The 13506-nt window shown below is 39.3% G+C and overlaps 1 protein-coding gene across 2 annotated transcripts in view; it reads right to left on the bottom strand.

Annotated features, from left to right (window-relative positions):
- The window catches only part of RCAN2 (regulator of calcineurin 2), an 81583-nt gene that overhangs the window by 34822 nt on the left and 33255 nt on the right, over window positions 1-13506 (bottom strand). The window contains exon 1 of one of the 2 annotated variants that reach the window (XM_009885445.1): window positions 3234-3320. The exons of the other annotated variant lie outside the window; for it this stretch is intronic. Coding sequence (XP_009883747.1) covers window positions 3234-3320 — 87 coding nt within the window. Of the gene's footprint in view, window positions 1-3233; window positions 3321-13506 lie in introns of those variants that run through there. 2 annotated transcript variants of the gene reach the window in all.

Here is a 13506-nt window from a genome sequence, read left to right as displayed (position 1 = left end):
GTTCATGGATGGTAAACCAATGGTGTCAGTCTGTGGGCCAGCTGCCAGTTTCAGGGCATCCATACGAGCCTCTGTTGAAAGGGTGAGCCACTCCAAATGCTAAAACTAAAAAGCTTTGCCCAAGTAATCGCTCTCCTGTTTCAGAGGCCAAATGGAAAAAAGAGTGTTTCCGAGCTTGTCTGCCAGATGCTAAGAGCGTAATGCCTACAGAATAAGGTCACTTGCATAGGTGGAAAAGCAGCAATAAGCTAAGCAGCTCACTCTGCTCCAAGCCCTGTGCCCAGTAGCAGCCTTTGCCTCTCTGTAAGAACACCCCAGCACTAACGGGCCGTTGCTCAGGAGGAGCGACAACTTTAGGAGCCACCATTGCCACCTGCTGCAGGAGCTCCTGCTCTACAACCCAAACACATACCAAGATCTTCCACTGCAGGCCTGGCAAACAGGGCAGCTCCTGTGCATCCCTCTCTGCAGCCTGCTGGCTGCAGTCAGCCTCCCAGGCGCATCCAACCCACATGCTGCAAGCGGGACAACGATGGCTCAGTACAGCCGGCATCCTTCTCCAAAACCTCACTTCAGTTCTAACCCTAAATTGAAATAAAGTGAGCCATGCTGCAAGCATATCCTAAAACCTAAACCACAATCCTTGCTGACATTAGAGAACTACTTCTACAGGACTAATAGCTTATTTTCATAAGTCTCATCAAGCACCACACACATCATGAAATCTTTAATATACCTGTTCTACCACTGAAGGAACATTCCCTTCACACGGCCAGAAGGTTCCATACAAACAACCTTTCCCATACATGAAAAGCTCTATAGCAGAAGAAAACTGAAAGGCCAATAGCCTAGGCTTCAGTTTTCAATACTTTTTGTGCCTTCCAGTTGACCTGCAGAAGGGCTGGGCGGAGGGGTGCACAAAGGAGAAGAGGGGAAGGGGAGAAGTCAGGATTTCTGTGCTCACTTTTGCTCTTTTACTTCAACTTCCACGGCCTTCGCTTCTCAGAAACAGCCTCCTGCCTTTTCAACTTTAAAGCTTGATGTTCCCATCATCCTATCAAAGTCAACACAAACATTTTTATGTTCACAGTGACCATATTGTCAACAAAAACACCCACCTTGAAGTGAACCCCTTTTATAGACAAAAAAAAGTTTTTTGTTTTTTTTTTTTTGCTGCAATTCTCCTGGGAGTGAGCAAAGAGCAGTAGGTCTCTTCACCTTAAAAATATCAGTAGCGCTGAAACTTTCACAAGGAGGATGCTTACGCTGCAGCCTGCTGTGTAGAGAGAGAGAGAGCGGGGAGCAGCGCAGGGCGAGCTGGGCTGGAGCACTGGAAGCAGCTGCGGCAGTGCTGCACGGCCTCCCACGGCAGAGTTTGGTGACAACTAAGTGAAAATGGGTCTGCAGTGAGCTGTGGGTCACTGAGGACAGACTGCTTCCAGCATCTAAGCCAGACAACTTCCAAGTAGACTTACCGTTTCGAAGCTGCAGTGCAGTCTGCAGTGCAGTCTCCATTGTAAATATACCCAAAGTCTTTGCATTCAACATTTTAATTCAGACATCAGAAAAAAAGAAAAAAGAAAAAAGGCAGTTTTAACCAAAGCAAAGTACAGAAAGTCCAAGTAACATGAAAGGGATTACAATTCCTGTAATGTCTCTGTAACTCTTTTGTTCTCTTTTATCCCATGTTCCTGGGCCACACTTTCCAGATGCTGCAGCATAAATCAGGCAAATCTAAGTCTTACCAAAGTCAATGGAAAGCCTTCTGCTGATTTTATGGAAGCCAAAAATTTTGCTTTTTCATTGCTACTGTTATATGAATAAGGATACAAGATCACTACAACTTTAATTTCTTTCATAGTCTTATGTTGAACGTGGACCAGACACCAAAAGAAAATTGTTCCAGGTACAAGCCCATATCAATGCAGGTGTAACTTCTAAATTAAAAACAAAAATAAGTTCTTAAGCAAAAATGAAAAAAGGAATAAGCAGATAAGCATTTTACTACTTCAAAACACTACAGGAAACATGTCCCAATGCAGGCACGACTGCTCACCTGAACCACTCCTGAGTTATTCCCTATTTCATCTCTAAATCCAGCATTAAAGTGTTGAGAAAAAGCTTTTTAAATTAAGAAGAATCTCTTGCTGGCAACACAAACGCATCTGTACAAAGTGTACATGGTATCACCTGGTAAAAAACTATCAGGGCAATAAAAATCATAATAACCTCTTGCAAATGAAAGTGGTTTTATTTCCAGATACTTCCACTGGCTTCAATGTTTGACTCAGAATTAAACAGAACAGGGGCTCAAAATCTGACCTCCAGTTTTTAAATCCTTTTTTCCCCGTTCCATTCTTTTAATACTAAGAACAGAGCAATCAGATTAGAAACTAATGTTGCCTGTATCTTTGTCCTTTAAACAAACTGCTGAATATCAGCGTATTATGCTTATGAGCTCTTTCAGATGATCTGTGAAAAGCATACTTAAAATTCCTCTTTCAAACTTAATTTGTAGTGAATTTCTTGCAGTAATATGAGAATAAATGAAAAAGATAATTGATTTCAACAGTAAGCAATTACACACAATGATTTTTCTACAGCAGTTGTCTAATTAAGAGACTATGAGCCCAGCATAGCAAGCCTTTGATTTAAGCATTGTTTTTGAGGTATTCATATGATATGCAAGATGCACAACTTTTTGTATTCTGTTATATTGCAGATGCACCAAAATACTTGGTACAAACTTTTAACCCTTCACAAAAAATTTATACTTGTATGCATGATTTGGATCTGAAGAAAAGAAACAGCTGCTGCTCAACTGAGTAAAAATATCTGAGGATTATCAACATTGATAAATAACATTTATGGCCAGGCTGATCTAAAAAGTGACACGGGACTAAAAATATCTCGGCAAAATTAACAATGAATGATTTGTTATGAATATGAAACATGCATATGCACAGATGTCAGTTATATAACCCATTTCTTATATCATTAAAGGGTAAACACTAGCCTATTCTTTCAGCTTATCAAAACACAATAAAAAGCAGGCACATTTCTCTCCCATATTTCTCTCCCCTAATTAACAGATTTTTTTTTAACTGCCTGTCTTTTACTACTGCAGCAGAATCTCATCTGCCTCCTTATTCTGAATTGCTACATACAAATGCCTATTGCTCCCAAAGGCTTTTCTAAGAAGCATCTATAACAAAAGAATTGTAGGCGCATACCTTAACCTCTTGGTTGGCAAAAATCTCCACATCAACCCCACAGGCAACCAGAGTGGAGACATCACAGTCCATGCTACGGGCTGGCATCCCCCCCTTTTGTACACAGAGTTAGGCAACCTCAGAGTAACAAACGATTGGAAGAAAAAAAAAAAAAAAATCTTCAATTCGGGGTATTGCAATTGAACAGTCCAAAATTCTGTTTCAATGCTGACAATAACTGCAAGCTTCCGACACGAGCTCTTTGCACTTAACCGAGTTTCTCCTTGCCTTTCCCTCGCACACCCACCAACTGAGCAGGCACAGCATAGTAACAGCGCTATTCCATCTCTCATGGCAATGACATCACCGCAAAGACTGACATAAGCTAAATCTATTTTTTCAACCCTTTTATCTCTAGGCAGCACAGTGGATCAAATTGAACATGATTATGTGCTAAATCTGAACTCGGACTAAATCAATTCAAGCAGCGTTCACTGGCAACTGAGTCATAGCTGTTGTTTCAGCTGAGTGCTTATGTTGGCAAAAAAGATCGCCTGACACTGAAAGCTCCACTCTGAGTGTAAATTAACCCAGCCTTTAAAGCCACTAAGCTCACGGTAACGTTCGTTACTTTATTATACTTTAAAACCTACAGCAGAGCACTAATGAAAGGGAAAAAAAAAAAAAAGAAAAAAAGAAAAAAAACAAACCAACAAACCCCTCAGCATTCTGCTTTTAATAGCTCCAAGTCTTCTTTTTTTAATAAAGTACACTATATAACCCCACACATGAGATTAGGGAACATCTATTCCTATCATCAGGAGCGATCAACATACTGCAAATTTGATCCCAGTACTTAGACATACAAGTTGCACTATGACTAATCTTCAGGAAGATCAGAGGCACGTCTGTGTGCGATTTGGAAGTCAATACCCCTTCAAAGAACGGAATACGAAAATTTCCCTTGAAATTAGGACTTCACTCTAGGCATCCGCTATACCATCTGTCCTTGGGGTTACTCCTTCACAAATGTAACAGTGTTCACCTGAAAGAACTCTTACACCTGCTGACTCAGTGGGCTGTTTATGTTTTGCAAGTTTATTTTTTAATGATAGAAATAAAATATCTACAAATTCGGGATCTGTAAAGTTGATCTTTATCCCAGACTTGCACTCTTATTTTTCCTCTAATGTTTCGTTCTTGTGTGATCCATAAATTCCTTTTAATTGTTGCAGGCCTAGAGACGACATTTATGGGTAAGTCAGATTCAAAATACATAAGTAGTGATATAAACCTAGCAGCAGCACATAGCTCAATGTAAAAGACCGTTCTGCCTACTCCACTTCCATTGACAGATACTGCAGCTTGCACCACATTGTGTGATGCTGCACATAGTTTGCTACTGATATTTTAACTAGGTTGTCTAAAACTATCTCAGACACGTATGCTGACCCACGGTCAGTTTGTGCTTCAGACTACCATGCCCTTAATGAAATTAAAAATTAAGACACCTGGGAAATATATATCGAATTATTTCCACCAAAGCTGTGCATTCAGACACCTACCAGTAGAAGCACTGTCGGATTAGACTCAAGCCACCCAGCTTCCTGTCTTACTCTTTTCACCAGCACCGTAAATTTGGTAAGCGCAGGGAATTCCAGATCAGCCGATGGCAGAACATCCTCTGCTGAGAAATCCACTCTTTACCCCTGCGACCTGGCAGTAAGGTTAGTTGCCGATACAGAAAAGCTGAGATCTCTTATACCAAGATCCAGAACAAGGACAGAAACATATCCAGCGCTAAAGACTTTATAAACCAGGACTATACCCATCAACAGAAATAGATGGGGTAGTACAAGGCAGCAAATGAATCAATATGGTTTATCATGATAATCAATTGTTTTGTACAACGGTCACTTAATCACTGTCAAGTTTTTGCATAAATCATAGGAAAAGACTTTTTAGAAAGAATTTGAAGTTAACATTTTTGTGCATGTTCAGAGGAACTTTTATTCATATATTTGAATATCATACATACGTGATATAGAAAAAAGCCACAAAGATGCCTGATTGAGGTTCTAAGCAAGCAGAAATGGAAAAATCATGTCATCAGAAAACTGAGAAGTTAGCAAGTGGTTATCAAAGAGCTGGAAGGAAACATTGAAAGAAAAGATGAGTCATGTATATCTGAGCTTAATGAAACTTTCAGCAGCGTGGACCAACAGGACAAAAAAACCCATAACAAACATTTGAAAAAGGAAAAGATCAAGAATTAGACAATGCTGATCTCTAAGGTCTAGAAATTGAAAGTGATGCCTGGCCTGAGCGTGGTTTCATAGCAGTGACGGAAAAAAGATCTTACAATACAGAACTACACTGGGTAGTTCCATAATAATTTATTTCCTTTTTTCATTTTTAAAACTGTCACCTATCAAACTCAATTGCCCATCTCCTTAAATCTTCTTGTGAAAACTGGTACAGGGTGTGCGAACTGACCTGTTCCACTTCATGATTATTCTTGCACTTCTACTATTCATCTTCTTTCAAAAGAGAATCATTGCAATTTTTCCACTCCATCTGAGTAAGGAAACCTTACTGAGATCACAATTACTTTCATTTCTTGTTTCTTCTTGCCTATTCCTAAGCATAACCTATTTTTTCCCCTTAAAAACCACTTTAGTGGTTTTTATATCTTTAGTAAATACTTTAGTGAGCTCTTTACAGAGACAATCTAGTTGTTTTTCCTTCTCGAAAACAAGCATTACCTAACAGAAGAACTCTACAGAGCGTTTGAGTACTTCAACTTATAGCTTTCAATATACGTCCGATCCTATTTGTTACTACTCTCTTCTCATTGGAAATCAAGACACAATCCTATGTGAGATTTTTTCAGGGCTGTCTACAATTCCTTATAGTCTCATCTAATATTAATAACAAAAATATTATTGGATAATTTAAAATTGATTAATATTGACTGCTTTCTCCAGATCAGGAGACTTTTTTTTCAATCAAATTTAAAGAAAGATTCTTTCAATTTCTTTCAAAACAATTCTTAACTCTGGTTCTAAATGGTCTTGCTAAATTCAATTCAGCCAACTCCCTAGAAAAAATAAAGCCGTATTTCATGCATATTTTAAAGTATCATATTTAATAAACACAAATTGACATAGACACATAATGCACTTCAGCATACTTGAAGAACCCACTGTTTCAGTAGGTTCTCCAGGTCACCAATCACAGCTGCTAATCACAGCGTTTGCACTAACATGTGATCAGGCAAGTCACGCTCTTGTTGGCAGGTGCTAAGCCAGAGGATTTGTGGATCACATATACACCTTAAAGCTCCACGTCAAAGTTAAAGGCTAGGCAATATATAGAATATTAACAGTGACCAATACAAGTGGATGGTTTTTTTCAAGTAAAACAGTTGGTGCTGAGGACCTGAAATGAACAGTATACCTATTTCAAGAGGGATTATTTTAGGCTAGCTCTAATACGCCCTGTGGACCGGTACCCAGCAGCAAGAGTAGAAGCAGTGCTGGATGCATCTGGTTTAGGTTCATCTGAAAGGAACGCACATACAGAGCGCTCTGCAATGTGAGCCAAAGCACAGAAGGTGGAAGACCACTTCCGAAGAAAACGGCCTGAACTAGAATGCTAATGTAAGTGCATCCAAAAGCATATAGCTCTATTGCCATCTCCCACCAACTTTACATTGGGCTTAAGGCCACGACCACTAATTCTGAGAATGGAGAGAAAGTAGAGAGTTTTTAAGTCATTCAGAAGTTTCTCAATTCATTTCAGGTTTTGTCCAGAGTAACAATTGTGCATAGAATTAAATGGGCACTATTCACTATGTGTGAATATTTCAGGGGAGTGAATTTAAGAGCAATTGAGACCCACTTGTACATCTAGGCTGAGTATGGAAATACTAAGTTTTTGCAGTTACATGTATAGCCATCAAATAGGTTCTAAAACTCCAAAATAACATCGATTAAACATAAGTCCAGGTGATACTGTTACAAGAACCAACGTAGTTCCATAGCATCACTAGACTCTCTGATGATTAACACTTGATGATCAAGTCTTATACATGAATCAGCAATCCCCTTCAAAAAGATGAAAAGTTCCCAAAATCAGAAGGAAAAATAAGTCACGTTGTTCCAGCCAGGGACACTCTTGCATTCTGGATTTGTACAGTGCCTGGGATAACGCAGTCCTACTCTACAACCTTTACTCCTGTGTGTGGAGGTTTTGTTTTTCTACAGTGCTACCAGAGTTATAGCTATGTCTCAGCTGGATGCATATAAATAGTACCACAGATTTAAGACTTTTCAAGTTCAACTGTCAAGTCGTTAAAACAACTTGTGTGAAATCTTGACCCTCCTTTTGCAAGCACTACTAGTGATTTAGCCTTAGGGAAACTTCACTGTATCTAGACCTCACAGTAACATCAGCCACATTGTAACCAAAAATACCAGCTAAATTCAGAAGCAAGTGTGACATTTTTTGCTCACTGGATGAAGCTTGTGCTCATTATTACTAGGAATAGAGGGATTATTTCTGTAGCAGCTCTGCTTGCGGGTGCAAATCATATTAAGACGCTGTACAAATCCAGAACAAAAAAAAGAAACCCTACATCAATGACCCTTTGGTGCTTGAATAAAACACTGTAAATAGACTCACATTATGTCTGACTCAATGTTTTTTAATGATGTGCATCTTTAGTGATCTCGTTCAACCTACTACATGAGTCAAAAGTATTTAAACCAAGCTCCCTCACATACCTGTTGCCAGGATCATACATTTACAAATATATTACTATTTTTCAACCAAATTATAAAAGATAAAGACTTCTAAAAACCCATAAAAATTTAGTAACGTAACAGACAGCCCTGAAAAAAAGCCCAGATAAAAGACTTTTCTTCCAGTTTCTCTGTCTGCAGCAGCAGATAAGAAAGGCCAACCAGATACATTCTTCAGGAACAAAGTTAGCTCCTTCAAAGAGGTCTTTCATAAAGATTTTATAAGAAAGTGGAATACTGAAGACTGAGTAGGGTTCAGCTCAGCCATAGAAGGAAAAAGAACGTGCATAATTTTTTTTTTCCTTATGACAGTGAGCATTGACTCATGCTAAAGTAGATTACCCCCCAAAAGGATGGAAGTAACACATAAATCCAGCCAGAGGAACACACTGGCAACACATCAGACCAGGGCAATCTGGGCCAAGAACTGGGAACTGAGGGGAGGAGTTATCCTTGTCTCTAGATACGCTGCAGTTTGCGCTCTGTATATATCGAAGGGTGAAAGGCTGACAATTCAGAGAGAGATATCTGAAGTTAAGGGAGATGTGAAAGCAAATGAGATAAAACACATTACTGGATGCTATGAGCTAGCATCACCGTGCTACATGAATTCACCGTTACCTGGAAATATTACTCCCACTCTTAATTCCCAAACAGAACGGCCATCAAATATTACTCTGTTACAGTTATGCCCCTTTTGACAATGTTGTAAGGGTTTTAAATCTTGATGTAATACATGAAAAAGCCTGAGATTCTATTAATGTCCATTAGCAAACTTCTCCAAGAACAAAGACAAGAGTGAAACGAGAGTGTGTTAAGCCAGAGCAAGCCCATCTGCACCAACTGATTCTTTCCTAGGTGCCTAATTACTATCAAAACTCCATGAATTTTCCAAGGCTATGGAACACAGCAATATCAAAGGTATAAAACAGAGCATCTAGAGCAGTTTTGAACCCCCCAAAGATGATAAATAGATGAATTATACATCAAATAAAATATCTTTTAGACAGAAAATTTAACTAGCAGTTACGATAAATAAGAAACAATGAACTATCCAACAGCTACAAACCCACTGATTTTTCCAAGGTGAATTTGACCCCCAAGCTAAAGTTTCTACAACTTCTAAATGGGCAACAAATGTGGCAAGAAAGGACTCCGATTCACCCCTTCTCATAACAAATAATCATTCCTATGATTAGAGGATTTTTAAAGACACAGAATTTTAGCCAGAGAAAAAAGAAAATGGAAGTTTAATTAAACTTAGAATAACCCTAAATCAATAAGTTCCTCATACGTGCAGAACCTCTAAAGTTTGGAAAATCCCTAGCTGAACCATGCCACGGCTGGCCTTGATTTTTGGAAGGGTAACTTTTCTGTATTATAAGTGATATTTCGCTTTTCTGTAGGCAATAACTTCCTGTTATTCATGCTTATAGACCTCAGGATCTGAAGGTCCAAGAGTCAGAAAATAAAACAAATCATAAGCTTTATGAAGGCTTTCTCCCTCCTTTAATAAAGATAATATCAAGCAACTCAAAGACCCACTCATGTTAATGTGAGAATACTTCGGTGACTGCATAAACGACTGTGTCATTCAGCCAACATCATTTTGCTGTCTCATTTAGCTACATGCAAGTTTCAACTCTGAGTCAGAATTGCTGAATTACTTTTAACGTGGGAGTATCATTCATAGTCCTTAGCTTCCAAGTATATGTGGGGAGGTGTGAGGGGGTGGAAATCAGTGCATGCGTCTTCTGTCTACTGGAAATGGTTACAAATCCTTCCCTGTGCCAGATCTATGCAGGATAAGAACTGTTATAGTTCTAGACTACAGAACCTTCTCTCTCATAAAATGAGCTCCTGCAGTTCAGAAGTCAGGACATCCTTGATTCATTTGGTGAACAGGTGACCACCCACAGAATATATAACACACCCATGAATCCCTGATAACAGAAGAAGATCATAACCCTGCAGTGTAAGCTAAATTTATTTGCAGTCTATCTACACAGTATTATAGATAAATTGCATAGGTTTCAGTTTTAAATTAAGAGAACTAAACATAGAACTCAACATCCTGGTATATACGCTGCCATTACTGGAGACAGATTGCTTCAGCACGGACAGCTAGTACAATGTCAGATGCCTTAGCGTAGGTATCCAGGAGACATGCATGGAAAACGTGAGAAAGGACCTCTGGAAGAGCCTTCTCTTCTGAACCATCAGCCGGGGGCCCTGAGAGATCCTTCAAGATATTTAAATTAGCACTGAGCACCTGTATTTGGGCAACTGAATGCTTCTTGTTTAATACACTCAATGGACTCTGGAGTGGGATTTTGCTGACCAGTCACTTGATGTGTAGTTTAGGATGGGCTGAATTACTCTCCACTGGTTACTAACTAGATTTCCAGCAACTACAACAGAACCTTAAACATACAGTGCATATGTACATATGTATAAGCTGACATTTAAATTTAAGTGTTGATCTGGAACCAAATCCTACACATAACGTTACCACTGTGCCTCAATTTCTCCAACAGCAAGACAGGAATGGTAACACCTACCTACTGTGTAGATGTAGGGCAATGTGAATGAGCATGTGTAAAACATTTCCCAGGCAATTTCTGATCGATAGATTCTTATGTTTTTATTTTAGAAAAGACTGAAAAACAGGTGATGCACTTACATATATTTACTCCTACAGTACCTAAAACCAGAATTAAAACTAGGTCATACATAGATTCTTTAAGAGACCACCACAAACACAGGATGTCAGGCCAATGCTTTGAGAGCTGCAAGAAGCTCCAAAACCTCAGGCACCTTCTCAGGTCACACTGGGAAGATGGAGGTACTCACAGGCTGGCACCAGAGGAAGACGCTGAAGAGATGGATTCAATTCTTTGCAGAACTACCTTTGTGACCTTGGACAAAGAACACGCAGGAACAGACATTCTGAAGGGCTCAGAGCCCTTCTGTTTTACTTGGATTTTAAGTGTAAGCTGGGCAGGACAGGTACTCTCCATTACTAGATGTTATTTAATGGATGATGCCGGTTGCGATAGGCCTGTAATACTCCAGCCTAAAAATGTGATTTATAGTTATTCATGAACTCTGTTAACAGTTTCAAAATGCATTTTTAAATCATTTCCATTTACCCTTACTTGTCTCAGACTAGAAAGAGTATTTAACATGCCTGTATGTTTTCCTTGTCATTTGAGACGCTTCATCACAGCAAAATGCCCTTGAAAGAAGAGCCTGGAATACCAATGCTCACGGCTGCGAGAGAGACCAACCTTATCTCTCAACTGCAGCTCTGCATAGGACACGCAGGTGAGAGATTTAATAGCTGTGCTGAGAGAAAACAGTGCTTACTGCCAAGCCAGCAAAAGCAGTCCAGTTCAAAGGGGGAAAAAAAAAAGTAAACTGTCAAACAGCATGCAGTCAGACAGCAAATAATGAAGCAATGAATAATAGATTTCTTACGTAAATGCTATTTTATGCTGATATTATAAGATGCATATTTATTTTGCTGCAACACTTTAAACCTGATAGTCTCTTCTGTTAATCCCTTGATCCAGTTGCAGACAAAAACAAAAAATGTTGATACTTAAAATTTACCATATACAAATATCCACTCTTGTTTTCATTACAGACAGAAGACAGCGTCTTCCATTTTGATATATTCTCTCCTATTATATTTCTATTTATGTTCAAAGGACAGATGGAGATTAGATAACATGGGACTCAGAAGTCAGATATAAAGCTTCTCCAGTGGCTCTGAAGTGAAATTTGAAATCTGTTAAGGAACTTGTGGTTTTTTGCCCTACAGCATATAACTGATGATCAGAAGAAAAAAAAATCTGACTAATTCTAAAATATTTATAAGTATTTATAAGATATCTTTATCTGAGTCCCTCCCCACAAGTCTGATTCCATGATTTCACAAACAGAAGAAAGAGACGACAGCCCATTTAAGAGCCTGTATCTTACGTGCAGATAGAAGAGATCAGATTTAGTTTCCCTCTTTTCCTCACCCTAAAGAACAGACTTATTTTCCCAACTAGAATTTGATAAATAATCTTCCATTGACCCAGCCCAGGAAACAACCAGAACCAGTTTTCCATTCTTCCACTTTGCACTCTCAGTTTACTCAATATTTCAGTAGTTTTTATGAAGTGTAATACAGCTCTAAACAGATCTTAATAAAAATAAAATTAAAAGAAATATTAAAACAAAGCTAGTTCCCATACAGTCACCTCACACATGAAGTATCAGTACAGTGGTTTCAGAAGACGTGAGTTTAATACCGTTCTAAATCATTTAGTCATTCTATATGTTGGTTCACTCTCTAATAAAAGGGCATTACAATGCATTGTCAATATTAAATTGACAGTAATTAAATAGCAGATACATTAAAAAATACGAGTTACAGAAAATTGATCTTATTTCAAAGCAACTTAGCTATATTTAAACAATCAGCTTCCCTCTGAAACATGGAGCTGCGAACGATGAACCCAACTGTATGCTATTACACAAAACAAAACATTCTCTCATACAGGAACGTTTCCATACAAAAATTCTACCTCATTCTAGTTTTGAGAGTCTTCAAGAAAAAAACCCTACAGCACTCCTGAGTCGAATCATCCGGATCCCTGGTAAATCTTGTCTGCACTACATATTCTGACCAAATTAGAGCTACCACTAAAAGCCTAATATAAAGAAAACCTCTATGTTTACCAGCGCAGATTCTTCCCACCTTTGAACAATGGTATCAGCCATACTTGTAGTTGAAGCAGCAGTTCTGCATGTGCCATACAAAGTCTATGGTAGATGCTGTCCTGGTTTGAGCAGGGAAAACTGCACTTTTAGAAGACTCTATTGTCTGAATTTGTGAAATATTTCCTTTATAGCCAGCTATGGTATATGGGTTTCAAGGTCTCAGTTTTTTCGAGTTAACCAGGTGCAAGGATGAGGAGGAACAAGACCAAGGCACTTGACTCAAGCTGGCCAACAGGATTATTTCATAGAATCATAGAATGGTTTAGGTTGGAAAGGACCTTGAAGATCATCGAGTTCCAACCTCCCTGCCATGGGCAGGGACACCTCCCACCAGACCAGGTTGCCCAAGGCCACGTCCAGCCTGGCCTTGAACACCTCCAGGGATGGGGCCTCAACAACCTCTCTGGGCAACCTGTGCCAGTGCCTCACCACCCTCAAAGTGAAAAACTTCTTCCTAATGTTTAATCTAAACCTGCCCTCTTCCAGTTTAAAGCCATTCCCCCTCATCCTATCACTCCATGTCCCAGTAAAAAGTCCCTCCCCAGCTCTCCTGTAGCCCCTTTAGGCACTGGAAGGCGGCAATAAGATCTCCCCGGAGCCTTCTCTTCTCCAGGCTGAACAGCCCCAGCTCTCTCAACCTCTCCTCATAGGAGAGGTGCTCCAGCCCTCAGATCATCCTTATGGCTCTCCTCTGGACACGCTCCAGCAGGTCC

This window comes from Charadrius vociferus, unplaced genomic scaffold (genome assembly GCF_000708025.1).
Source record: "Charadrius vociferus isolate BGI_N301 unplaced genomic scaffold, ASM70802v2 scaffold800, whole genome shotgun sequence".
Taxonomy (NCBI): Eukaryota; Metazoa; Chordata; class Aves; order Charadriiformes; family Charadriidae; genus Charadrius; species Charadrius vociferus.
This window is presented reverse-complemented; position numbering and strand designations above follow the sequence as displayed.